The sequence below is a fragment of the Phragmites australis genome, chromosome 12 (genome assembly GCF_958298935.1).
Source record: "Phragmites australis chromosome 12, lpPhrAust1.1, whole genome shotgun sequence".
Lineage (NCBI taxonomy): Eukaryota > Viridiplantae > Streptophyta > Magnoliopsida > Poales > Poaceae > Phragmites > Phragmites australis.
The window spans coordinates 31,125,519-31,151,787 of NC_084932.1; the positions used below are offsets into that span (position 1 = coordinate 31,125,519).

Consider the following 26,269-nt stretch of genomic DNA (forward strand, 5'->3'; position numbering starts at 1 on the left):
CTTTGTTGAAATATGTCAGCATCACACAGTTCAAATTAAAAACATTTCTAACTTTCTAAGGGCGTCATCTCTTTTACAGCAGCCAAAGTCTTCATCTTCTCTATCACTACACCAAACCATGGCCTTTTTAAAGGCTCTCAGTGTCGCACAGCCTTCTCCTGCATTTAGCTAGCTAGCTCATTCATTCCTAGTAAAGCATCGAAGGAATAGAACGCAAGATGGCTCTGGTCGGCCAGGTCGCCACGGTCGCGCAGCTGGTCGGGGTGGACGCCTACGGGCTCATCACCATGATCGCCGAGGCGGCTCGGACGGTGCGGCGGAACAGGGCGACCTGCCTCCAGCTCGCCCGGCGGGTCGAGATGATCGGCGGCCTGCTCAGGCAGCTTCAGGCCACGCAGCTGATGCACCAGCCGGAGACGAGGGACCCCGTGGAGGAGCTGGAGGAGACGCTCCGGCGCGCGTACCTGCTCGTCCGGTCCTGCCAGCGCCGCGGGTACGTGTACCGGTGCTTCATGGGCACGCGGCACGCCGACGAGCTCCGCGAGGTGCAGGGTGAGATCGCTTTCTACCTCCAGCTCTTCCCCCTCGTCAGCTACGTCGACGCCACGCTCACATGGGCCAGGCTTCTCAGCAAGGCTCATCATCCGTGCTGCCAACAGGTACTACCTGTTCACAACTAGTTCTAGTTGTTTCTGATATCTTCCTCCCAAAAAATAAAGTTCTTTCTGATATGGTCAGGATCTATAGATTTCCATTGTTATCTGAAAATAAAAGGTTGAGATCTGAAAGTTCGATGCAATTTTTACTGCTGGACTTACTGTCTTCTGCCTTCTGATATTGTTTATTTGTGAAAACTGCCTTCTACCTTCTGATATTGTTTATTTGTAAACTTATGCTTTGCCATCTGTTATTTGTTCAGGCACCTATGGTAAGACCATATTTTGTGCCATCCCTGTTTCTCTCGTGCGATGGATGCTGCTTAGCAATTGTTCAGGGAGTATGCCTTGGTATAGTATACACACGGTTTACACCTCCTCTGGTATTGTCTACTGATGTATGTATCTGTGAATTTTTCATGTGCCACTGCAGGAGTCGAAACACATTACTGACTTGTTCCTTTCTCATCTTATCACTTAACACATTAACAATGATCTAGCTAGCACCCTTTTTTTCTCTGGGAACAGCTAGCTAGTACGCAATTGTTGATCATCTTTGTCAGATGACTAGTCGTGAAATTCAGGTGAAATCGATCGAAAGTACAGTTGTAAGTCAGCCATTCATTCATGTTTGCGAAATAGGTATGTTGAAAATTTCCTTTTCCTCATGGAAGATCATATCGGAGTTAATTACTACCTGACCAACTCTCGGGTGCTGTTCTTATCGCTCGAGTTTTCGGATGATCCGTTTGCATCCACAGCTTACATTTTGGTTCATCAGGAGTACAAAGTTCCAGTTCCAGGGTCGCAGGCGCAGATGCCATCGCAATCAGACCAGTCCTTGAGCCTTCCACCGCTGAGGAACGCCGAGTAGGTCACATACGTCATGCTCCCTTGACATGCTTCAATCTTTCAGGTTCCAAATTTAACAAACTCAATTTAGTATTGTCATTCTGCAACAATCTCATCTTCTCATTCAATCTTTCACTCTGTGTATCTTCAGCTTTCTCAAAAAAAAAAAAAAAAAAAAAAAGCAGCATCACTCAACTGAGTTGGTACAGTAAGGTGTTGGGATCGCATTTGTTGCTGTCCTCGAGTCTCTACTGCTGTCAAAATCCTTCCTCTTCAGTTTTACAAGAGAAGAACTGAACCATGAAAACGTCGAAAAGATAGGCGAACCGTGGTTCCGACCAAAATTATGGTAGCAGAGATAACAATGGTCAAGACCTCAGAGATGTTTCCATGTCATTTTTGCCTTGCTATCGCGAATGCCCATTGATGTACATTGTGAGTCTCAGTTTCTTCAGATCTGTACAGTTTTCTATATATTCCTTACGGCGCTGTAAAGTCTAGTCAGAATCCTGCAATTTTCAGGATGCTGTGTCGACAGCCACACCTGGTGCTTCTCTGATTTTTTTAGATAATGGAAACATTGTTTCCGGCCTCTGCACCATGTGGCACACACAGTCTAATTCATTATTACAATATGCTTCTCTGATGATACAACTTGTCCATGCTTGCCATTTCTCTCTTTCACAAATCAGAATGTAATGCCTCATGCCCGATTGTTCTTTGATCAAAAGTATGATCTGCTAATGGTAACTGTGTAATTTTGTTCGGAACTTCTATCTTTATATAAAGATACGTAGCACTTCTGTGTATTGTAATTGTGAGGCAGAACTTCCAGGATTTGACAGATTCAAAGTTGCAGCCGGTATTTCGGCCATTTCCTCTTCAGTTTCACTGCACAAAAATGCATGATTAAATTTATCTTGAACTAGATTAGACCACACGGGCATGAGGCATGGAGTTCAACATGACTAGAGCAGATGCAGGTCACAGATCACTGGAACATAGAGGCCATGGAGGACTCTCAGTTGGGCTCAAGCTCAACTCACCACCAATTGTAAAGGATTGGTCAGGCCATAGAACTCCAGAGCTTCTGGAATCCAGGTAGAACCTGAACAGACACCTGCCATGGCAACCGTGGCAGATTCTTGCCCGGTGTGGCATCCGAGACCAGCCCCGCCGGAGGCCGAGCGGGTGCTATCGAGGAGCTTCCACAAACGAGCCTCTGGTAGCGCCGCCGCTGGCCCTCTTCGCCGCCCAAGTGAAAAGCGTCCTGCTTCAGAACCATCACGGTCCACAGCCTCCGGCGTCGCATGACGAGGACGACGCAAAGTCCGGTCGGATAGCGGAGATAGGCCGCCGCCACCGCCGGCGGTGGCGGCGGCAGTGCGATCTCGCCGGCCCGGAGGATTTGCCAAAAGCCCCCTGATTTGGATCGTGATTAATAATCGCGATCCGAATATATACAAAGACTAGATCCTTGGTTTGGACGGCCGGCTCCACCCTCTCGGCTGCTCCTCTCGCCCGTCCGCCGCCGCCTGCCGCTGCCGTCCTCCCTACGGGAATGGCAAAGCCCCATCCCACCATCTCCCGCTCAATCCCTAGCACCAATCTTCTCCGCACATGCACCCGGGTCACAAAAAAAAACATTTTTACTGGCTAACAGTCCATTCGGATGAGCAAGCCGAACACCATGACTCCATGTTCCTAACGCCATGGCTCAATCCGCTCGCCGCTTGCCCGACGCGCTATTACAAGGCACGACGTTTCGGCCGCCGGACGGACGAGCCCCGTCTGTCTCGGCAGCCGGCCGCTGATCTCGGTCGCCGGACAGCCGGAGCAGCCGAACCTAGCGATGCCCGGTCTTCTCTTCGTTGGGCAGTGATCGAGTTGCCTAACCAAACACTAGTACTCCATGTAGAAACAATCACTCGTTTCTCAGGAAGGAAGGAATCAACTACTCGCTCAATGCAATGGACAAGAGACACGCTTTGCGCTCCGTTTATAAAATATAAAAAAGATTGACTATTTCAGTCAAGTCTTCTTCTAAACAGGTAAGGACGAGCATTATCTACGGTTTAAAGAACACGTAGGTGGTGTTTGGTTTAGAAATTGTTTGGTTTAGAAATTGTAACGCAAAGGCAAACACCGGTATTGTAAATAAAGTAACAAAGACTGATATTGTTTGGTTCCTATGGTGTAATGGAAATAGAAAATTGGATGGCGGCACTGCTCGACGACTTCCTTCGCCTCGCCGACATGCACGGAAACTTCCGTATGGCGCTGGTTGTGCTAGCTGGGCTTAAGGTCCAAGCCCGTGTAGTGCTGCGACAGGAGGATACGTCTATTCCGGTGTTCGTGACCTTCCGCTTCTTCTTGAACACCGACGACCAGATCTAGCGAGGACGTCCCCATTCCACATCGACCCATTGCTTTAGGAAAAAACATGAAAGGACTGATAGAAGGAAGAATATACACACCTTACAGACCTGATCTTCCCCGATCTAATTGATGTAGGTCATCTTGCCCTTAAGCCCCTCTCGCAAAGCTTGTCGTTCACCGTAAATCCCCTCAAAATCTAGAACACATGCAAGGGTTAGGGTTTGGTGGAGAGGGATGGGAGAGGGAGCGGGAGAGAGGGATGGGTGCTCCTCACCGATGAGGATGTGGTGGAAGTAGTAGGAGTCACCGGTGGGTGCGGATCAACCGTCGCGTGCGACCTCGTGAAGAGCCGAGGTGAGGAGAAGAGTCACGCGACTGAGCCGAAGCGAGGAGTGGATCGGATTTGATGTGTAATGTAATCTTATAACACTGGGAGGTGAGCGGTATCAACATTTCACAGCCTGGTATTCGATAGCCCTGTGAACTGATTACAGGCCAAAACAGCCCAACCAAATACCTCCGTAGTGTTTTCTTCACACGGTTTGCCTCTCCATATCCTGCCCACGTCCTGACAGGTGGCCCCTCCCCAATCTCCTCCTCTACGATCCCCCTCCCGCTCCCGAGTCCCCTCCCCTATTTCGATCTATTCGGCTTCGACCCCTACCTAGCGCCGTCGCCTCCTCCTCCTCCCCTCCCATCCCAGCGCCGCCCGTGCCCCGTTCTCCTCCCACTCCCGGCGAAGCCATCGCTCCCGCGTGCACCTCTCCTCCTCGTAGGTGGCGCCGACGTTGCCCCTGCTCGCGTCCAGCTCCAACCCCAACCCAGTGTTGTCGCCTCCTCCTCCTCCCCTCCCATCCCAGCGCCGCCACCTCCTCCCCCTCCCCTCCCCTTCCCAGTGAAGCCATCACTCTCGCACGCATCTCTCCCCCTTGTAGGCGGCGCCAGCATTGCCCCTGCTCGTGTCCGGCTCCGACCCCAACGGCGGCTGCTGCTTCGCCAAGCAGGTGATGGACTCTCCTCCTCCTCCTAAGTTCTTTTCCTAAGAAACTTTATCGGCATAGTTACTATTGTTGATATTAAAAACTGAATTACGTGTGCATATTTTGGTAATTCGTCCGGGTTGTTTTCTTTTTCTTCTCTATCCTTTGTTTTCAATCCCGGCATTGCGTTTCTAAAGGGGTAACTAGTTATTCCCTACTGCTTAGGAGAAACATTGTGCTCGGCTGTAATAGGCTTGTCCAGAATGATCAAAGGTTAAAAATCTATTACAATCAATTTATTCTTTACTCTGCAGCCTACATGCCTTCATTCTTGGTTCACTAGGCTGCTGTTATCCGTGTGTTTAGATATTTATGCAGAGTAGCCGATTATATATTCACTTATGAAAAAGGAAAACCTCGGATATAGTTTCAAGGTACATGCCCAAGACGAGACTACGGCATGTGTACCACTACACTGGATGTTTGTGTACCTTAGCAAACTAAGATAGTCTAATCTTTAACTATATCTTTTCATCTATGTTGGTTGGCTGCAAAAGATTTTTGGTTTAAAAGAAAAAAAAAATAGATGTCTCAGGCTGGGGTGTGAAGTCTTTGGTTCAAAAGGAAAAAAAAATGCTTGCTGATATCTGGGACTCATGTTATAATTCAGTATTCAGGAAACTATCTATGTGCATATGTTAGTATTTCAAAATAATCCTATTTGGAATTTAGCCCAACTATATTTTACAATTGCTTTGGAGTGGAGATGGAGAGGCAGTGACTGTCTTGGCTCATCACTATAGATTTGTCGCTAATATTAATAAAGATGGCACTTCCTAGAGTTAGTTAAAAAAAAATTCCTGAAATTTGGGTTGGTATATTGCTACCAGTAGGGCATCATCTAGACTTCGGTATTAAAATGATATGGTAAGGTTTCTATGTTCATTGTTTGTTTCATTTTATTTTTCATAATTTTCATTTTGATCTCCAGTTTTGCATTTCATTAAAATACACAAAAGCTCCCCGTGCGGATGGTTTCTACAATTGTGGTTTGGTCCCATATTGCAGATGTTCATATCCACGTAAGAACAATGCATAAGAATGAGAGCTTTTAATAAATATCTGCCCTATTGATTAGTCCCATGCAATTTTCTGCTACCTTTATGGTTTTAAATATTAGGTTTGTGAATCGTAAGCCATCCTTGGCTACATGTTGCCTTCAGTCTTCACTAGGATATGTACATTTTTAGGCTAATTTGTAAATTGTGGATTTTCTTAAACCCATCATAAGCATTTTCATCTTTGTTTTCACAAATTCCAGATCATCCTTTAAACATCCGTCTGATTGCAGTGAGCAAGAATCATGCCAACCATGTTTGAATTTGATGAGGACTTAGGTAAAGTATCTTTGTTTTCTATTTTTGCTGTCTTTTCTTGCCAGTTTTCTTTCAGATCATCAGCAGGGCCGTCCTGAAACTCCCCATCAGTGTCGATGACTGCAGCGCGAAGCGAGGAAGGTGTTGCATAAGCAAGGCTGTAAGTTCTTGTTCCAATCCATGTGCTTTGCTTGCCAACTTATCCAATTCCATGTGCATGATGAATTCTTTACGTGCCTTATTGGACACATCCATAGAAGGGGAGCAGCTTGTTCATGTGGGGCAGAACATCCGGTTAGACTACAGAGTGATCGACGTGCACACCCCGCCAACCAGGACATTTTCACCGTTGAATCCGAAGTCGAATACTTAAGCTTACAAGCTCCGACAGGTTGGAGTGTTTTTAATACTTGTTTGGCTAACTAGACAAGATCCGTGGCCTTTTTTGTGGGTAATGCAGCTTGAAATTGACAGATGAACGTAATTCTGCCCTCGCTCACCGTCTGTTCTCACTTCTGGTGTTATAGTCAATAATATTATCATATATAAATTTTCGATTCTCGTTGTAACGTACGGATGTTTAACTAGTATATATAAAAAAAAAGTAAGGACGAGGAGGAAGGCACTTACGTTGGTTCGATTTTTTTATTCACTCAGTCCAAACTGAGGAATATTTTGCCTCAGTTCGGTGGATCCAGTGGGGAAAGGAGGTGGCTGAAACGCGAGAAAATTTTGTTCCAAGCATACAAACCACATGTTCCAATTTTCTTTTGCTTCTTGTTCCCCTCCGGCGCCGTGGGATCCTGGCAGGAGGCGTTGCGACTGATCTAGTGTTGGCCTGAGACGTCGTGCACCAAGTCGAGCAGTCAAGAGAGGAAGCAACACGAGCTTACAGGTCTCCCCCGTCCAAAGCTCACGGTTCCTCCGATACAGAACCATTTTCTCTGACGTAACGTCAAAGTGACAACTCAGACGACAATCCCTCCAATACATGCTCCTGCCACTCATCTCTTCCGGTGGCCTGTCGGAGATGTCGGGGCTGCACTCTGCCGGTGAGCCGCTGGGGATGGTGCCTCACGGCCAACGTGCTCCATCTTCCATGTGTCAATCCATCGTTGACGTCCACGGTCCGTCGCTAATATTGATTATCACATGGTCCACACAGGCGAGATGTAGTTTTAATTTCTTTTCACGATGAGGCGGAGACCGTTGTCGCGGCAGACGTCGCGGCCGACCACCCTTTTGCGTTCGTCACGGCCTCTCCTGAGCAGGGTTTAAAAATACGACAGTAACCGTTCGGTTATCATGGTTACTAACTAATTCGGTCCGTATCGTATTTAGAAACCGAGCGGTTACCGATCAAAATCAAAGTCAAGATTAAAAAAAATTCAAAAATTTAACGAAATTCGACCGGATTCTACTGAATTACTGTACAGTTATCGACCCTGACAGTTTTCGAGGGTCTATCAAATTTGTGAACCCTATTCCTGAACCGGCCATCGCCCCTACCACCAGTGAAGAGGGGCAAGGCAAATGATGCATCTTTGATGCTGAATTGCTGAAGCGCAGGAATCTAGTTGCAAAATTCATCATAAAATTCGGTATACAATTCATAGTGACTGCACTGAACAGTGGGAGGGTCAGTAGTAATATAACCATGACGCAATTGGAGCTTCATCATGTACTGCAACAAAGTCCAATTTGAACCTTTTTTATGAACTCATGTCCGCCTAGCATCTCGATCGTTTGGTTTCTTGACCATAATTTGTGTGTGTATCTAAATCAAAATTAAAACACAATAAAGCTGTTGCACTCGTTGATAACAACAGAATTACAAGCAACCAATCACAGGGTTGGTCATGACTCATGAATACATCATGACAGCAAGTACCCAACTTTGATAGGTGATATGCACATTGGAAAAGAAAATTTCCTTTTGGTGATCGTCTCTTCCACTCATGGTTTTTCTGGCCCCTTTTCTATATGCACTACAACAATATGAATGAATGATTTACAATGTAAATACTACATAGAAGATCCAGTAACCTTTCAAGAGGATTGACATATTCATCTGCCCAGTATCAGTATCAACATATTTATCTATCCCTAACCGAGGTGAAGATGGTCACAACAAAACCAAGCTTCATCTGGATCGTTTACTTCTTGGTGCTCACTTTACCATTGGGAGTTCTTTTACCATCAACTCCGCTCTTCTTGATTGGCGTTTGAGAGGGTCCATTCAGCTTTTTCTGTAACGGTGATGTCCTTTTGGCAGGATTTAGACCTCTAAAGCAATTAAAAAAACAGCATAATTCAGAACAGTAGATCTTAACATATGCTAGTTGCTTTATAGGGCAATTCGAGTATATTAATTGAACTTACCTAATGTCTGAACTTTTCGCACCCTTGGGTTGGGCCTTCCTTGCAGCTGAGGCACCTCCATTGGCAAAACCTGAAGCTTTTGGGGCGCTGGCTGGGCGCACGGAATCTTGTTCTGACGAGCAACTAGTTGCAACCTCAAAATCATCAGAATCCTCAGTTGCGACAGACCCAGACCAACTCCATTGCTGTTCAGGACTGCTTCTTTGATAGAAGGTTAAATCTTGTGTGGCATCAGGTCCCAACTCTGGCAGGGAATTGCTGCTCCCAAAATGGGAGTTGTCAGCCCAATCTCCCAAGGCCGATTCCTTCTGAAACACAATTACAAGTATCAAGCCATGAAGATGGATAGTTCAAAGTTTGGCTTCTTCTGTCTTGGCGTACCATTACTTCGGGTCTTTTAGAATTTAAGTACTTAAATTAGATTGATTCAACTGCACGATTGCTTTGGTACGGTGATGCTTACATTGCTTACTTTAGCTCATGTAGCAAAAAATCTCCTATAACTTACCTCTCAACACTTCATCACATTTTTTATGTAAAGAACTTCTGTTCTTATATTTCATGGAAGTCTTTGTCAAGAATGGTTGGTGAATTAATAACAGACTTTGCGGTGCTTGATTTCGCAATAATCATGTACGTTTTATCTTTATGCTTTTCCAATTTCAATGACGCTTGCATATCGCAGCATCTTGTGATAATGAACCAGGTTGTGTGCCTTAGTGCACCGCATGGTGCAGAGGCCGGAAATGATGTTTCCGTTATCTAAAAATTACATGTTCACAGGGTATGTGAATATACTAGATTTTACGAATGGAAAACAGCAAATTTCAGAGAGAGAGAAATACTTGAGTTGAATATCTCAGTGCAGGTGATGCATTACCTCTAGACTTCCAACTTCATCCGTTGGGTGACTCAGTGCAGGTGATGCATTACCCATCCTCATTCTATAAATGTCTGGGCTTGATTGTGTGCTTCGTATGTTCTCACTTTCTCCATCTTTCCTAGCCAATGCTGCCCTGAGGCAAGCAATCTGCAGTAATATAGAGATGAGCAGAAATCGTACAAACATTGATCTCTAGCCAAATGAAATCAAGAAAGCGATGAAGTGGAGTTGGTAGATGAACCTGTTCTTTGAGCTCTTTGACTTCTCCTCCTTCCTTGTTTGACTTGGCTGCTCCAAGCTCAACAGTGGCGACTCGCTCAGCGAACTTCAAAGTGCTTATGGACTCGCTCACAGCATCTGGTTCTGGGGCTATGTGAACAAACATCAAAGTTTTTGCTTGTCCTCCTGAACATGACAACTAAATATTATTCCACGTATTTTTCGCACTGATAAGTTGCAAACTAAGGACATGGAGCTTTAGAGTTACCAAGAGAGTCTTGTAAAAATTGAGTTAGTTTGCTATTTCGGTACGGAACATGTGCACTTTTCTGTGCAAGGGAAGCAATCACATCTCCTAGTGCTGCCAGTGACTTATTTATGTGCTGTGCTTCCTTCAGCCTATCTCCTACAACTTCAGATTTATCAACTCTTTCGCTGCCAGCTAAATCCACAAGATGCATGCAACCTCGTAGGACTGTTCCTGATGTTAAATCCCGTCCTTGAACATGAACGGTCAGACAACTGTAAATTGGATTATTCAACCATCAGTTAAAAATATTAAAGCAGCAAGTTCTGTATTATGCTTGACGTAAAAGGTAATATTGCAAGGTCAAACATACCTATGGGAGCGACTACTTCGGTCATTCATGGCCGTTGAGCAAACTGCACGGTTCTTTTGGCCAAGATTCATCAACTCGATCACATCAGAGGTTGTTGTGACTGTAACTATGTTTGCATCTGGAACTGCAAGGCCTTTTTGTGAACTATTTCGAATTTCTAATGTTTCTTGGTGTTAAGGAGACACAATATGTCATCGAAAAAAGGAGATGCATTATATGCATAAAAGGAGATGCATTATATGCATAAAAATTAATATCAAATTCAGTAGGAAAGGATATTTTTTATTTCCACCATTCTGAAGGAGGTCTCTCACTTGCTCATTGTAGATCTCAATCATCTGTACAGCAATTTCATAACAAAATGTATCCTTCCTCTGCTCCTGGATACTGAATAGGTCATTCAGTGCTCTATAGTTGACACCGAGCCCTTCTTCCGTCAAAACTTTAGGACCACTCTACAGAGTCCACAAAATGATGTTTTGATATTGCAAAAGAGACCATTATCAATGTTGAAATTAAAAATCGACAGGTTGAGCACCATTGTAAAGGTCTTCCCCGATCCAGTTTGACCGTACGCAAATATACAAACATTGAAGCCATCAAGAACGGAACGTATCAAAGGTTGCATGTCTGAAAAGACCTCCTCTGCACTAATTGAAAGAATGTATGTCACTTAACTACCGAAGGTCCAAGCTGTTTTTCAAACAAATAATTCAGTGGAGCAACTTGTGAGTACAACCTTGTGTGGCCAAGGGCCCAAAGACCCTGTTGAAAGTAAAAGACTTCCGTGCATCTTTTCCATATTTTGAGGGTACTATGACTGTGATGGTTCTATCTTCTATTTCCGCAACACTGCTTGAGGAACATACTTTTCCAGGAAGGAAAGGTCTCACTCGACAATACACTCTAATATTTCCTGGTGACAAAGAACAAAACGAATTGTCAGCATCACAGCATATTGTGTGAATCGTGAAAAATGGGTATATAGCCCTCATGTTTTCATTTCATAAGACTGAAAAAACTATACCTCGAAGGTCTTGTATTTGGTTGTACAGCTTGCGGTTCTCCTCAACAACTTTATGGTACCCGGAAGCAGCATGCGAAATAACATGCAAATGATCGCCTAATAGAACACAAAACAATATGAGACACCCGAAAAGTTAAGAAGAATGAAGTATAAGGTTATGATCCAAAATTTAGGCTCACTATACCAAGCTTCGTAAGGTCTTCAGAGTACTGCAATTTTAGGTGCTCCATCCCAGACTTAATAGTGGAAAGGTTACTTCTCAAATCCTACAGCCAATCTCAAAACTCATAGGAAGATAGTGGAAATGCAAGTAGAACAAATCACGAAAGAACACTACGTGTTAGAAATACCTGGATCTGTTTCTGTTGTTGATCAAAATTTCTTTCCGGCTTTGGTTGTTTAAGTTTATCTACATTATCACCATTTAGTGGTGCAGGCGTTATAGTGGTGACATCTTCCTTCACACTCACAAAATTGTGATCTTCTTCGTCGAGCTTTACATTGTTAGTGAGCCAATGATAAATATTAGTGTGTATACCCATTTCAGCCACAGAGCATGAACAAATTTTATAAGTTAGACATGTGTAGCTGGAAAGTTCTATAATCGCTATGCATTTCACTGCAGCACGTTACGAACACATAGTTATTGCTTTAGCTGACAAAAAGTCCTACCTTTTCCAGATCACAGGTGGAAGTAGACTCCATTTGTGGTGAATCTGTTCTGGATAATGTCTTACTCTCATTGCTATCCATAGTGTCTTTCACCTGAAAGTTCTCTATTAGTCCAGCTGTGCTTGTGGTTAGTTTAGCCGAAGCTAAAAGGTCATCAAAACAAACTTAGAAAAAATTGTGACGCTGTTAATGGAAGTGAATATACCAATTCATTCTGGTTTGCAATACGGTGCTCAAATTCGTGAATAACTTTGCTCAAGAGTGATTCCACAACCTGCAAATTACCAGAGTCCCTAATGTAAATATTTATGTTGATCAACCACATTGCATAAAGAGCCAGCTATGCAGTAGACTCACCGATGGAACTTCTTCTGGTTTCTTATCTGAGAGAACCGTTTGAACAAGTATCCGGATGGAGTCTGAAGTAGTCTACAGCCGAGAAGACGAACATCACTACAAATTAAGGAGAATTACCTAGTGTGAAATAAGAACTAGAAACAGACTTACTATTTCAGTGGGTTCCAGAGAAAAATCAAGACCTATTTGCTCTTGTGATATGCCATCCCGGAGTAACTCAGCTGAGTGGCTCCTCATCATCGCCTTCATAAAAGGTTCAGTATTCTTGCGAATGAAGTACTTTCCAGACAAAGGCTTTATAATACCACCATATTTATATGATGAAGGTTGTTTCCCCACTTGCTTAGCTTCACTAAATGACTTCAGAGCAAGAACACAGTCTACAGCTCTAACACCTTTTCCACCCTGTAGTTGATGTGACAGATGAAAACATCAATTCAGTGTGGCTAAAAAAACTTAGTTATTTAATTTTGCAGCAGCATTCCTTATGATCCAGGAGATAATCCAAAATATAGTACTAAAATTCAAAGGTTAATAACAAAAGGTCTATTATTTGAAGTTAAAATGTTAAATAAAATAACGATGTCACCTTTTCCAGGTCTGATGCCTCAAATGTTGGAAGACCTAAATCTTGTAGGCCGATGACGAAATTCCTCACATTCTCAAAGTACTGATACGCACAGAGAGCTGCACCATCTGTAGGAACAGTGGAATCCGATGGTACCTCCACAACCTAGAAGCAAGTATGCAAAGTCACCAAGTAGAAAATGAAATATTAGTGATCTGAAGGAGAGAAATGTAACCTTTGGCACTGTGCCAGGTTGTACTTTATTGAGTGCATTGCAGAGAATAATGCCATTCCTCAGGCCAAGCCGGAATTCCTCCTCAGAAGGCTCTTCTGCAAGGTCCTTCGCGCACACTACCCCAACTATCCTTCGCAACCAGTTGGCTGCTTCATACCTTCTTATTGCTGCATTTCTCGAACCAAATGACGAAGCAACAATTCAAATGACCAGGCTATGCTAACAACAACAAGCTATAGGTGTTCACATGAAAAGATGCAGTTAATATGCTGACGAGTTTCAAAAAATTTAAATACTAGACCACACTAGATACTTTAATTACTAAGAAAACAAGACTGTACACCTTTGTTGCAAAAAGTACTGGTCACCAAATGTAAACCTTTGATAGAAGCCTAATAACAGTATGTCATCATATTCTTAAATTGCAACTGTTTAGAACCTAAGTGCATCAGCAGTCTTCATATTCTTAAATAAATATGTGTACTTTATGTATGTAAGTACAGAGGCGTGGCCTTCTTAAGACCATTTCTTTGTCATGAGTCATGACAACCACTATGAATATCAAACTATCCACCTATAAACAACAATTAAGTCCCGTTGGCCATTGCTTTTCCTTATATTCAAATGCGCCAAAGAACATAGTGCATAGCCAAGAACTAGGAATCATGCAGCTAAATCTAGATCGTGATGAATGTCTAAGAGAAGGCAATCATAAAGTTAGCCAGCTAATTATAGAAAATGAGCAGAGGACTTCTTTTGAAAATAGGTATTGCAGGAAGAGACTTTGGAGAGTTCCAAATGGGATGCTGAGAGCCCAATACTGATCAAATCATAACCTAATCGCTCTTTATTTATTTTTTGTCATTTTTATTGCGCCAAGTGGATTATGAAATATTCGACTTAAAGAGCTAAGTCTGAGATGAAATTCAAATGGATAGAGAGTCCCAACTAGCATCAAAGTGATCAGAGCAAAATATAAGCAATATAAGTGCTTGACTTGCAAGTTGCAACATCCACAAATGATAAATTAGGAAAATTTATAATTTTCTTCTGTTCTAGCACAACCAATTCCGTATATCTGCTATTGCGAGAAAGAAAATAAAAGCAAACGTTTTTTTTACTCCACAAATATTAGCAAACAAAACCATTGCAATGATATTGGATCATGAAGCTCACCGATCACAATCTAAGCTTCAATCCCAAACAAAATTAAAAGCACGCACTGCCTAAAGATCGTGACTGAATCAAGCAATTCCAGCCTACCATCTACACACAGACTCGACTAAAACTGAATGCTACACCATAAAAAATTTGCATTTTTCACCATGCCTGAATCCACCAAATCAAGAAACCAACTCACCGGCCTCCTCCGCCTTGCGCCAGGCAATGTCGATGTTCCTCCAGGCCCCCACCGTTTCCCCTCCTCCACCTCCTGTGCCGCTCCCTCCTTCCCCGTGCAGCCGCATCACGTCCTCCACGACGGCCGCGGCCACCGCCGCCTCCTGCTCCGGCGACGCCATGGGAGGCCCCGGACCGGACCAGCGCCGAACCCGGCGATCCGACGGCCGCTGGAACGCCCGGGAGGAGGCGCGATCGCGGGGAGGGGGGAGGAAGAAGCCGGTGGCGGGGAGCTCTTCCTGGAGCTCTCCGTCTTTCCTTGCGAAGAGATGGTGGTGGCGATCGCGGGGCGGGTTGGTGTTTTTGAGGTGGTGGTGAGGATGGGAGTGGAAATAGGAGGGCATTGAGGGTGCGGAGTGCATATATTTCTTGGAGAAATTAGGGAGACTAAAAATGGGGGTTTTATTTGGGCTATTTTTGCCCTATTATTGGGACACTTTTGGTTGGGTTGTCATGTGTGTTATTTCGAGTTTTCGCGACTTGTTTTCCTTCTTTTGGATAGAAAAATAAAACTTGTCTTGCATTCACTAACCGTTTTTCGAGTTTATTAAGATGATGGTTTTCGGTTTTTAGAGCTGCAAGGTTGATGATACGGTGTTCACAGCGATGATATGGTTGATTGGGATTATTTTACATACAAGCTAATAAAATCTTGTGATTTTAAGTCTACAACTAACATAAAAGCTTGTTAAATAGATTAGGTACTCTTTCTTTCTCAAACTACGAAAAATTATGAATTAAATGGTAAGTTGTTAAGATATGATTTCTATACTGTCCCTTACCTTAAGTTTTACTTAGTTGAGATGAGAAGGTGAACGTTTGAACTACGCAAGAAAATACCGACCGCTTAAGTTAATTATTTCAAGAATATGCAAAAGAGTTGCATATCTTTGTAATACTAAATGAAGAATATCGCGATATTTGTTGAATAATGTGACCCAAAAAAAGTAGGGTATTGCCATAGCTAGCATAGTTTTTTTTTCCTGAAATCAAAGCATGGTTCTGCCACTCGCCATTTGGCTATTCCTGGTTTGTCAGGGATCATTTTCTGCTTACTAGGACGTCTTCCAATATTATTTCCTTGCAACTGGTTGGAGAACTGGAGGACAAAAATGCGGGGATATTCATTTGCATAACTTCATTGCAAGCTGTTTGCAGTAAATTGTGGTCCAATGGAGTCTTGCATTGGTAATTTTAGTACCATAATTGGTGATTTTATGGTTGTTGTGACTCACGTTAAAACCAAAATATTTGAAACCAAACCGCAAAATTGGCTTGTGTGCTTCTCGTAGCATAACTTTTCACCGCTTGCATGCGTTATAAGTAAGTTTTTTCATATCGACACGTATCTTATCGTCATACGATTATAATCGTCGACAAGTCTCTTCCGCTCCCGCTTCCGGATCCCTTATCATTTGCACATGCATCTCCTTTGTGTGTCTTCGTCAACCTCCATGTTCTTTCATCAACCTGTAGTATACCGAAACAGAGAGCAATGGTCACAGCAGTCATTCGCCATCGGCAGCTTCCCTCCATTTCACGATGCAAATGCAGTCACACACACGCCAACCGTCCACGTAACTCCGCTCTGGCCTCACGAGTCACACACACATCGATGACTGAATTTTTTTCAAGAGAACATTGGTCCAACGATGCACTTGACAGCAGCGGCAGCCGGCAGAAGCTACGCGACGTGGCCAGAGACTTCAACACCCCTGCTTGCTGCCGTCCGTTTCTTAGTTAACAGCAAATTGTTGGACGATTAACATCAGTTTTCTTTTCTATGTTTGTCTAATCTTGTCAGGAAATGGAATGTGGCTGCAGGCCTGTGGATATACTACTCGATAACATGGGAGGAGACGGCCATGACAACTTTCTAAGCAGATGTGAACACATTACGACTTTATTATCACCCACAGTGCAAGTGAGCAGTGACAGTCAAGTTCTTCGTATGCAAGTGACACTCTACTCTCCAATCTGCATTGCATTTCCGTTTTATATAGACAAGCACATTTCCGGAGGTCACCGGTAAATCCGATTTCTCAGAGATATTTTACTAGAGTTTTATTGAAAAAATTCAAATAAATTTAAACAAAATTCAAATATTACTGATAAGTGGTTTTTTACTGTGTCCAATCTTTTTGAAAATTTAAATAAATAAATTCAAATTTTTTGACGGTTTGTTTTTTTACCGGTACCCGCTAGTAAAACCAGTAAACCGGGTTTACCGTTGGTTTTTGGCCGGTAAAGTGAACCCTGCATAGGATAGGACGCACCAAACGCACCAAGACAAAGGCTTGGCGCCATGGTGTTCGGGTCCGACGATGGCAGAGGCAGCGTGGCGGCTGAGGTGCTGACAGCGTGGTTCGCGCGGTAGGTGTTGGCGGGGCGGTGGTTCACGCTGTTCGCATGCCTGCTGATCCTGTCGGCGTCGGGGGCGACGTACGCTTTCGGCATCTACTCCAGGGCGCTCACGTCGACGCTGGGCTACGACCAGTGTGCCGTCGCCACGCTCGCCTTCTTCAAGGACCTGGATAGCAACATCGTCATCCCCGCAGGTCTCCTCAACGAGGTGGCGCCGCCATGGCTCGTGCTCGCCGTTGGGGCCGGCATGAACTTGGCGGGGTATCTCATGGTCTACCTAGCCTTCGTGAGCCACGTCGCTCTGGCTCGTGTGCGCCTATGTCTGTGCGGGCGCCAACTCACAGGCGTTCGCCGGCACCAGCGCGCTGGTCACCTGCGTCTGGAACTTCCCGGAGAGCCGCAGCGCCGTTCTCGGCCTGCTCAAGGGGTACATCGGCCTCAGCAGTGCTATCCTCGCGCAGATCTACCTCGCCGTCTATGGCGGCGGCGATGCAAAGTCGCTCGTGCTGATCATCGCCTGGCTCCCCACTGCCGTCTCCATTGTTCCTCGGCACCGTCTGCGTCATACCGATGTACCGACCGAGGCAGAGCGCGAGCCACGGTGGCAGCGACAGCGTCTTCCTCTGCCTCCTGTGCATCTCTGTCATGCTCACCACGTACATCCTCGTCATGATCGTCGTGCAGAGGCAGGCCAGCTTCTCTTGTGCCGCCTACGCCGCGTCGGCCACCGGGCTCCTCCTCCTCCTCTTGATCCCCCTCGTCGTCGTTGTGAGGTAGGAGTACTGGATCAAAAAAGGAGCTCGAAGAGTCTCTGCGCGTGGTGCCCACGACGGTTACCGTCGTTGAGAAAACAACCGCCTTGCCAATGGCAGAGCAAGCGAGCACCGATACGCCGCCTTGGCCACCGGCTTCTTCTTGCCTCGCATCCTGCTTGAGGCACACGTTCAACCCGTTGGCTGTCACGCCTAGTTTTTCAAAAGAATAACCAGATGCATTCCATATGTATGTCATAATCCGTTTTATCATACATTATAAGTGATATACAGTTCTATATCAAACAAAATAACTTTATTGAAATAAATACATAGTTTTAAACAGCAGCTGTCGGTGACACAGGAACCGGGGGTCCCCGAGTCCCGAGGCCAGAACAGCAGAGTGTCACGTGGCGCCCTCCCTCGGGGGTTATCTCCCCGAGGTACGAGAAGACCAAGTTCTGGGAGAGGGTGCTCGGGGCCACGAACATTGGTCCCCGGGTACCCGAGTTCCCCGATGGCCTGAGAAGACCAAGTACCGGGAAGAGAGTGCTCGGGACTGTGAACAGTGGCCCCCTAGCACCCAAGTTCCCCGATGATAAGAAAAGCCAAGTTCCGGGAGAGAGTGATCGGGGCCATGAACAATGGCCCCCGAGCACTCGGTTCCCCGAGGACCCAAACAGTCAGTTCCGGGAGAGAGTGCTCGGGGCCGTGAACAGTGGTCCTCGAGCACTCGGTTCCCCGAGGACCCAAACAGTCAGTTCTGGGAGAGAGTGCTCGGGGTCGTGAATAGTGGCCCCCGAGCACTCGGTTCCCCGGGGGCCTGAGAAGTCCTTCACCGGTGGTCCCCATAGAGGCCCAGTGGTGAGGTGTCAACTGGTGAGAGGCTCGATGCTGCATTTAAGAGGGCGTGTGGCCTGTCACTTCCAACTGCTCCCCCCACGCTTGCTGTCAGTCTCTGCCACGGCCTGGCGGGGAGGCGTGGGGACATTTAATGCACGGGTCCCATCGCGCGTCATCCGGCGCGCCTCAGGATAACATCGCAGAACTCGAGGCGCCCTACTTGCCGCCCTGCTGTGTCAGGCGTGCCCGAGGCCTGCCCTGACCGAGCGGGCACGCCGGGCTGCTCGGTGGCTGCCTGGTGGGCCCTCCCTGTGGCGCCCGTTGAAAAGTGGTATGATGACGAACAAGACCGGACGGGGGCGCGTTTTCAACTCTCCCCGTCACCTCACGCAGCAGGCCATGATGGTTGCTTTTCATTTATGGCGTCTTAGAACTCGCGCCATCCTTTCTGGGCACGCTACCGCCCCGGTGGGTATATATGCGGGGCGGGCTCCCCGGAGAAAGACGGTTCAATTAGAGCTGAGGACAAGTCTCGAAGAACACAAGACAGAAGCTTAGATCAATCAAAAAATAAGGAGCACACAGCTCTAGACTTAGACAAATATTCTTGTAACTCAACAGATACTCATAGAGACATTCTCAGAGCATTTATAGCATACACACAAGAGTAGGGTGTTACTCTCAGTGCGGCCCGAACCTGTCTAAAAATTCCCTGAGCATTTACTACTTCCTGCATCCGATCATTCCACCTCCACCTGCATCTCATTTACTCCCATTTATTTCACCTACGAAGCGGATTCAGAATCATCCCCCTGGCCGAATCTCAAAAGGGGTCCCTCCGGATCCCTGGTTGAGGAGTTCACCCTCCGACAGCAGCAGAAGAACAAAAGAAAACTCCGACGAAAGCTTTAGGGCACACAACAAGCAATCGACTGAGGGGAAACATAACCTGGAACACTCCATCTCCAATCAACGGTCTTCAACTTCCTTGATTATCTTGTAGTCTTCTCTAACTGAGCAGCATTTATTATTGAAAATAGCAAGTGTGAATACATATCGTACTCTGTAAGTCAAGAAAAAGTTAGACACTGGTTTACTGCACTAAGCAACCTTAACCTATAACTCCAAGAAATAGGCATCATATTTACTAAGTATGAAGACACTATTTAAATAAGAGTAACAACTCATCGGATTCTATCCGACTATCAAACTAATCAGATATTCGATATCCGGCTACCAAAACTCACCAGGTAATCTCATTACCTGGCTACCCGACCATCCATACCAGAACCCTAATCCCAACTAATCAAGAAGAAGTTCAAGCCGTTCTTGACTATGAGCACGACCGATTGATCAGTTTTATACTCTGTAGAGTTTGCATACTTTATCCACGAGTCGTGATTTCATCCGCTGCATTACCAGGTGGTAGTCTCTATGTTGCCGTGCTGATCAAGCACTTGCACACTTCCTATGGTGTGCTAACAGGAGATCACTATAAGACCTTTACAAAGCTCCCGCCGACCTGTAAGCACCCACTAAGGTTTTACCGTTAACAATGATTCCATCACTGCAGAGGTCCCCTCTTGTGCCACTTAACTGTCCACTGGTGCCCACAGAACCGAAGGGGTGGCTTATTAATTGGGCAGGCCGTACCCATATAAGCCTCGTGGTTGCGCTATTCAGCTTGGTTACAGGCTTCAAGAACCGGTTCTTATGATCCCACACATGAACAACCATAAACCAACTATGCATCACCGGACACGTGCATACCTACACCATCATCACACATCCATCCTGTTAGGATCCTTACACCCTGTTGTTACAAAAGATTATCATTTCTGATTCATATTGCATAACCATTAGTCCAGTTTAACTCATAACCCAACTATAACAACGACTAGCATATCTACCCTTGATTTCCCATGGCTCATTCAGTGACGACAAGGATAATCATACAAATATTCGTAAACCCTAATCATAGGTTCCAATTTAGACAAGCATGCATGAAGGATAAACAACTAATATATAAATCCTAAAATAGATGCAAGATGCTCAAGTACACTTACCTTTTCCGAAGTGCTGCTCAAAGTCACCGAAGTCTTGATTGTGGACATCCTTGAATGGCTCCAGGACAAGATCGTCTACATGCGGTGAGAACAACACACTAAGAACAAGCGCAAAACAAAGATAACACAATAAACAGACGCTAAGGATGGCTAGGTTACGATTTTAGAAAGATTTGGATGCAAGAATCGTCTAAATCGGAGCTATGACGCAAAAGCTACGGCTAAATGAATTTTTAAACAGCTAAACACCATGAAAACTAATTTTTTTCAAATTATACTTGATTTTTAAAAGGCCTAAAACATTTATTTAAATTTTTCCAAAATTATTTTAAAGTATAAAACCGAACAAAGCAATTTAATAGAATTTATTTGCATTTTTCTAGAACTAAAACTAATTTTATATGAAAAAAGCATATTAAAAGAATTTTTTATAAACATATTTAAAACATTATTATAGTTAACCTAGATTTTCTAAAACAGTTTTCTAATTGAAAACATTTATTCTTAATATTAAAACTATTTTTAGAATTAAAACCGAATTAAAAACCTATTTAAAACATTTAGTTAAAACATAAACTAATTTTTGGAATTTTTCTATTAAAATAAAACCTATTTTGGAATTTATTAGATTTTTGGAATTATTAAAACAGATTATTACGTCACACTGACGTCACCGGCTGACTAGGTTGCTAACTGGACCCAAGTTGCTGATTGGGATGCCATGTAGGACAAAAACGCTTACGTGCCATGCTGACAGGGTAGCTTCATTAAAATGAATCGGTGTTTGATCTTGGCCGTTGTCGGTGGATGAACACCGCAAGCGAGGATCCTGAGGGACCCCTTTTGAGATTCGGTCGGAGAGCTGATTCTGTATCTACCTCGTACGTGGATTTAATGCGAGTATATGAGAGCTGGCGGGACGGATGATCATCGGCTGGTAAGAGTAAATGCACAAGAGATTTTAGACAGGTTTGGGTCGCATATAGCATAATATCCTACTCCTGTGTGTATGATGTGCTATTAATACTCTTGGAATGCTTTTCTCTAGATCTCTATATTACAAGGTTTTTTTGTCTAAGTTTTGAGCTTCGGTCTTTAAGTGCCGGTCACTCTGAGCTTCTACCCGGCCTGGACTTCTCAAAACCTTCAACCTCTTGAAGAGCTTTTTTTTTTCTACAAAGTGCACCCCTCCTTTATCCTATCGGGGGAGGCTCGACGTGCCCAGAATGGGGGCACGAGTTCCCATGAACCATACATGGAAAGCAACCGTCATGGGGCTACAGTTTGATGTTACAGTGGTTGAAAATGCGCCTTCGACCGATCCCGTCGCCCATTACGCCCAACTTTAGCAGGTGCAGGGGGGCCCACCGGGCAGCCGCCGAACTGCCCCGCATGCTCGTTCGGTCAGAGCAGATCTGACATGGCAGGGTAGCAGCGATACGCCTCGAGCCCAATGACGATATCTCCAAGCCGTTTCCTTTATGGGCCCTGCAGGGTGACGTTCTATGGGACCCGTCGCATTAAATGTCCCCACGCCTCCCTGCCAGGCGGTGGCAGGGACTGACGTACTCAGAACAACAGGCGTGAAGGGAGTGGTTGGATGTGACCAGCCATGCTCCCTCTTAAATGCAGCATCGGGCCTCCCACCGATTGACACCTCACCGTGAAGCCCTCGTGGGGTCCACCGGCAAGGGGTTTCTCAGGTCCTCGGGGAACTCTGGGTACTTGGGGACCAACTGTTTATGACCCCGAACACCCTCTCCCGGATTTGACTCTTCTCAGGTCCTCAGAGAACTCCGGGTACTCGGGGACCAACTGTTCATGGCCCCGAGCGCCCCTCCCGGAACTAGCTCTTCTCAGGTCCTCGGGGAACTCCGGTGCTCGAGGGCCAACTATTCATGGCCCCGAGCACCCCTCCCGGAACTGGCTTTTCTTGGGTTCTCGGGGAACTCTGGGTACTCAGGGACCACTGTTCATGGCCCTGAGCACCTCTCCCGGAACTGGCTCTTCTCGGCCCTCGGGGAGATGGTCCCCGAGGGAAGGCGCCACGTGGCATTCTGTTGTCATGGTCTCGGAACTCGGGGACCCCTGGTTCCCATGTCACCGACAGCCGTTTATGCGGGATCAGACAGATGGGAATGGTTTACCTCGGCTCTGGTGAACAGAGGTGGCGGTGTGGCTCGGGTGCGACAACGCAGACACCGAATAGGAGCAGGACGGCGTTGCCGTGGCCGGGGAGCTTCGGTGAGTGACGGAACTCAGCAAGAGGGTGGTCGCGATCGCGTTTCAAACACACGTGGATGTCAGGGAAGCGCGCGGTAGGCTGACGATGAAGGACGTTGGCAGTCAGCTTTGGTGCACGTCGGCGACGGTGCTCCGGCGATTGGGGGTCGACGGGACAACCATGGGAAGCCTCTTGTGAGCTTGCGGTGCCGTTAAGGTCCTTGGTAACGTCAGAGCGGCTCCAGAGGCGGAGATCAGGTGCGGTAGCGGCGGGGTGCGGAGATGGTTCGACAATGGCACTAGGGCTCTCGGGTCGATGAGATTCGATGAGATTTGGAGGCTTGGCGTGGTGGAGGAAAAGGGAGCTCTACCAGGGGTCAATCATGAGTTTTATAGAGGGAGGGGGCGATTACAGCAACAGGGGCCATTGAGTCATGCGACGGTTTTGGACAGAGTGGAGCGAGCAGGAGCGGGACGGGAGGTTGGGATGATGACAGGGCCCACAGGATAAAGAGAGATAGAGGGGAGGAGAAAAACGGGCGTCACACCGGCGCACAAGGAGGACTACTCCATCCCGTAGGCGCTGGTGAGCGTCGATATGCTGGTTCTGTTCCTAGCCATCACCTGCGGCGCTAGCGTGACGCTGACGGCAATCGACAGCATGGGGCAGTTGGGGCAGTTGCTGGGTTACCCTTCCAAGAGCGTCGACACCTTCGTCTCCATCATCAGCGTCTGGAACTACGTTGGCCGAGTCACCGCCGGGTACGCCTCTGAGGCCCTCCTGTCACGGTACAGGTTCCCGCAGCCGCTCATGCTCACGCTGGTACTCCTCGCCTCCTGCGTCGGCCACCTCCTCATCGCCTTCGGCGTGCCACGGGGCACGCTCTACGCGACATCCATCGTCATCGGCTTCTGCTTCGGCACGCAGTGGCCGGTGCTCTAAGCCATCATCTCCGAGCTGTTCAGGCTCAAGCGCAACTCCACGCTCTACAACCTGGGTGCCGTGGCCAGCCCCGTCGGCGCCTACGTGCTCAACGTGCACGTCGCCGGGCGGCTCTACGACGCCGAGGCGTCGAGGCAGCGCAGTAGGGAGCTGGCCGGCGAGGACAAGACGTGCATCAGCATGGAGTGCTTCAGGAGGTCGTTCCTTATCATCGCGGCTGCCACGGTGGCCGACATGCTCGTGTCGTTGGTGTTAGTGTGGAGGACCAGGGACTTCTAAGGGGCGACATATACGCCAAGTTCAGGGACGCGACGGCGGAGGAATCGCCGGGCAGTGGTTGCTCGGTGTCGGAGCAGCGGCCGAGCCAAGGAGGCAGAGTCAACGAAGGTCACCAGGATGGCTAGGCGTTTGTGTTGACCTGGTCAAAGCATCAGGGCCATGCATACTAGTCTGTCCAAGGCTTGAATTGTTGCTCTGAGTAGCAGGCTATCAGAGTGATGTGAGGGAAATCAAATTTAGTTTCGAAATTTTCTCGATAGGAATGGCAATGGACCAAACTTTGTTCAAACGGTTAAAGCAAGGTTGGACTTTTCTTTGGAGAAAAGACCAAACATTTGGATGAAAACTCAAATTTGGACAAAATCCAAATGATTAGAGTTGAGTAACTACAAGCACAAAGGTACTGGTACAGAAGTGCTTCTTTCTCTTACACAACGATCCCACCGCCGCCCGTCAATTGAGTTCATGCTGCGTCCTCGTTGTGGTAATTCTCCAACACAACTCCGTGCGATTTCTTCTCCAGATGAGTTGTTTGAGAGAGGAAAGCAAAAACTCCCCTTTTCCAGTGAGCGCCGCGCCCTTCAGTTTGATTTTCGATCCAGATCATTATGTGCATTACTGTGTTAATTTCGCTAGGTTATTGCTCCTGCGAGTTTTAGGGTGTGACTGCCTCCAAAGGTGGAGGATTTCCATGGCCTGATTCGCGTTCTTGGCGCTAGTTGTTGCAGCACTATGTAGCTTAAACCGGCTCATCGTTTTTCTTCTTTGGTAGATATTCGAGCGTGATGGTCAATTTAGATTGAGAAAATATATAAGTAGGCAATACATGCTCGGCTAGTTGTGGCGTTAATCCATCTTACTTTTTATCCGATATACTGGCATGTTCCTATCGATGTATACACTATACGTAGTTTTGCGATGCTACTTTTAAAAATTTGTTTTGCGATACAATTTTTTAAAAGAACTTTTACGACGGATAACAATTAATTTGGATTATTCAATTTCTTGATCGAACTATTTAGATCAATTTAATGATATTTCTCATCATCTCTTGTATTATGGTATCATTTATGGGTATCATAGGTATCATAAGTGGCAAACTTGTTATATGTGCATCCGATTGTTTGTCGAAGGTTGAGTTGCAGTAGGGGTCTCCCACCTCCCCCGCCGCTCGCGCTACATCGATGCCAATCGCAACGCTCGCACTCTTCAAGTTGGCGTTATCCGCCGACCGGGCCCTCTACCCTCTCGCCGTGCTCCCGCCACCCTGTCTTGCCCACATCTCCTCCTCACCGCCTCCGCCACCGCACACCCCCACAAAACCTCCCTTCGCCTCTACGCGAAGCTCAAGTCTCTCTCCATCCCCATCCTAGTCTCCTCTCTCCATCCCCATCCTAGTCTCCTCTATCCACCCGCTCCTCTCCTCCCTCCCCTCCGCCCCGACCTTCATCCTCTTCGTCGACATCTTCTAGCTCCACCTCGCTCTCTGCACCACCACCTTCAACATTATGCTCCGCCACCTCTGCGCTGCTAGAAAGCCCGTCCGCGCGCTCGAGCTGCTCCGCCAAATGTCCTGCCCCAACGCCGTCACCTATAACACCGTCATCGCCAGGTTTTGTGCCCATGACCGCGTCCAGGCGGCACTGGAGGTCATGCGGGGGATGCGAGAGCACGGCGGCATGGCCCCTGACAAGTACACCTATGCCACGGTGATCTTTGGGTGGTGCAAGGTCGGCTGGGTCGAGGACGCAGCCAAGGTGTTCGACGAAATGCTGATCGAGGGAGAAGTGCAGCCAACTATGGTGATTTACAACATGTTGATCGGGGGCTACTGTGATAGTGGCAAACTGGATGTGGCGCTGTAATACCGGGAGGAAATGGTAGAGAGAGGGGTCGCCATGACGGTTGCAACTTACAATTTACTTGTGCATACGTTGTTCATGGATGGACATGCATCAGAGGCTTATGCAGTGCTTGTGACTCAAGTGCCACTGTGCGCAATGGAAGTGAAATCAAAGATGGATGAATCAGCCACCCACATGGAGAAGCAATAGACTACTTATTTAAATCTCATGCATTTTTTTTGCAAACTTCTTATGAGAACTTCTGATACCGTTATGATCGGAAAACAAATCCTTACAATCACAAATCCTTACAATCATGGACTAGGACATAATTTCATAGAGATCTTATTT

The 26,269-nt window shown here is 46.4% G+C and overlaps 4 protein-coding genes and 1 pseudogene across 8 annotated transcripts; 4 read left to right on the forward strand and 1 right to left on the reverse strand.

The window, feature by feature from the left end:
- The first annotated feature begins 84 nt into the window (after window positions 1-84).
- On the forward strand, window positions 85-2,154 carry LOC133886765 (cell number regulator 13-like). 5 transcript variants are annotated; one of them, XR_009903422.1, is made up of 4 exons: window positions 85-659; window positions 920-1,298; window positions 1,418-1,572; window positions 1,660-2,154. XR_009903422.1 is itself a non-coding variant. In XM_062326586.1 (2 exons), the coding sequence occupies exons 1-2, from the start codon at window positions 219-221 to the stop codon at window positions 1,154-1,156; spliced, it is 678 nt and encodes a 225-aa protein (XP_062182570.1). In that variant the 5' UTR covers window positions 85-218; the 3' UTR covers window positions 1,157-1,580. The 5 variants fall into 5 exon arrangements, 1 of the variants encoding a protein (XP_062182570.1); XR_009903423.1 differs by having other exon boundaries at window positions 1,438-1,572; XR_009903420.1 differs by having other exon boundaries at window positions 920-1,572.
- Window positions 2,155-3,707: 1,553 nt separating this feature from the next.
- On the forward strand, window positions 3,708-7,148 carry LOC133886528 (sulfated surface glycoprotein 185-like). Its single transcript, XM_062326203.1, has 3 exons — window positions 3,708-3,812; window positions 4,363-4,891; window positions 6,309-7,148. The coding sequence occupies exons 1-3, from the start codon at window positions 3,708-3,710 to the stop codon at window positions 6,614-6,616; spliced, it is 942 nt and encodes a 313-aa protein (XP_062182187.1). The 3' UTR covers window positions 6,617-7,148.
- A 760-nt stretch (window positions 7,149-7,908) lies between these two features.
- Window positions 7,909-15,416, reverse strand: LOC133887505 (kinesin-like protein KIN-14P). The gene is given in 21 exon segments (XM_062327485.1): window positions 7,909-8,529; window positions 8,626-8,936; window positions 8,938-8,971; window positions 8,973-9,019; window positions 9,506-9,655; window positions 9,750-9,913; window positions 9,996-10,249; window positions 10,348-10,509; window positions 10,627-10,802; window positions 10,886-10,992; window positions 11,087-11,263; window positions 11,375-11,470; window positions 11,559-11,640; window positions 11,725-11,868; window positions 12,047-12,139; window positions 12,252-12,320; window positions 12,404-12,475; window positions 12,554-12,808; window positions 12,993-13,136; window positions 13,207-13,373; window positions 14,567-15,416. Coding segments are annotated over 21 exon segments (3,234 nt in total). The 5' UTR covers window positions 14,967-15,416; the 3' UTR covers window positions 7,909-8,399.
- A 1,434-nt stretch (window positions 15,417-16,850) lies between these two features.
- LOC133886529 (uncharacterized) lies at window positions 16,851-24,199 on the forward strand (annotated as a pseudogene).
- Window positions 24,200-25,582: 1,383 nt separating this feature from the next.
- On the forward strand, window positions 25,583-25,939 carry LOC133886530 (pentatricopeptide repeat-containing protein At2g06000-like). The gene has a single exon (XM_062326204.1). It carries the CDS (start codon window positions 25,583-25,585, stop codon window positions 25,937-25,939), a length of 357 nt encoding a protein of 118 aa, XP_062182188.1.
- The last annotated feature ends 330 nt before the right edge of the window (window positions 25,940-26,269 follow it).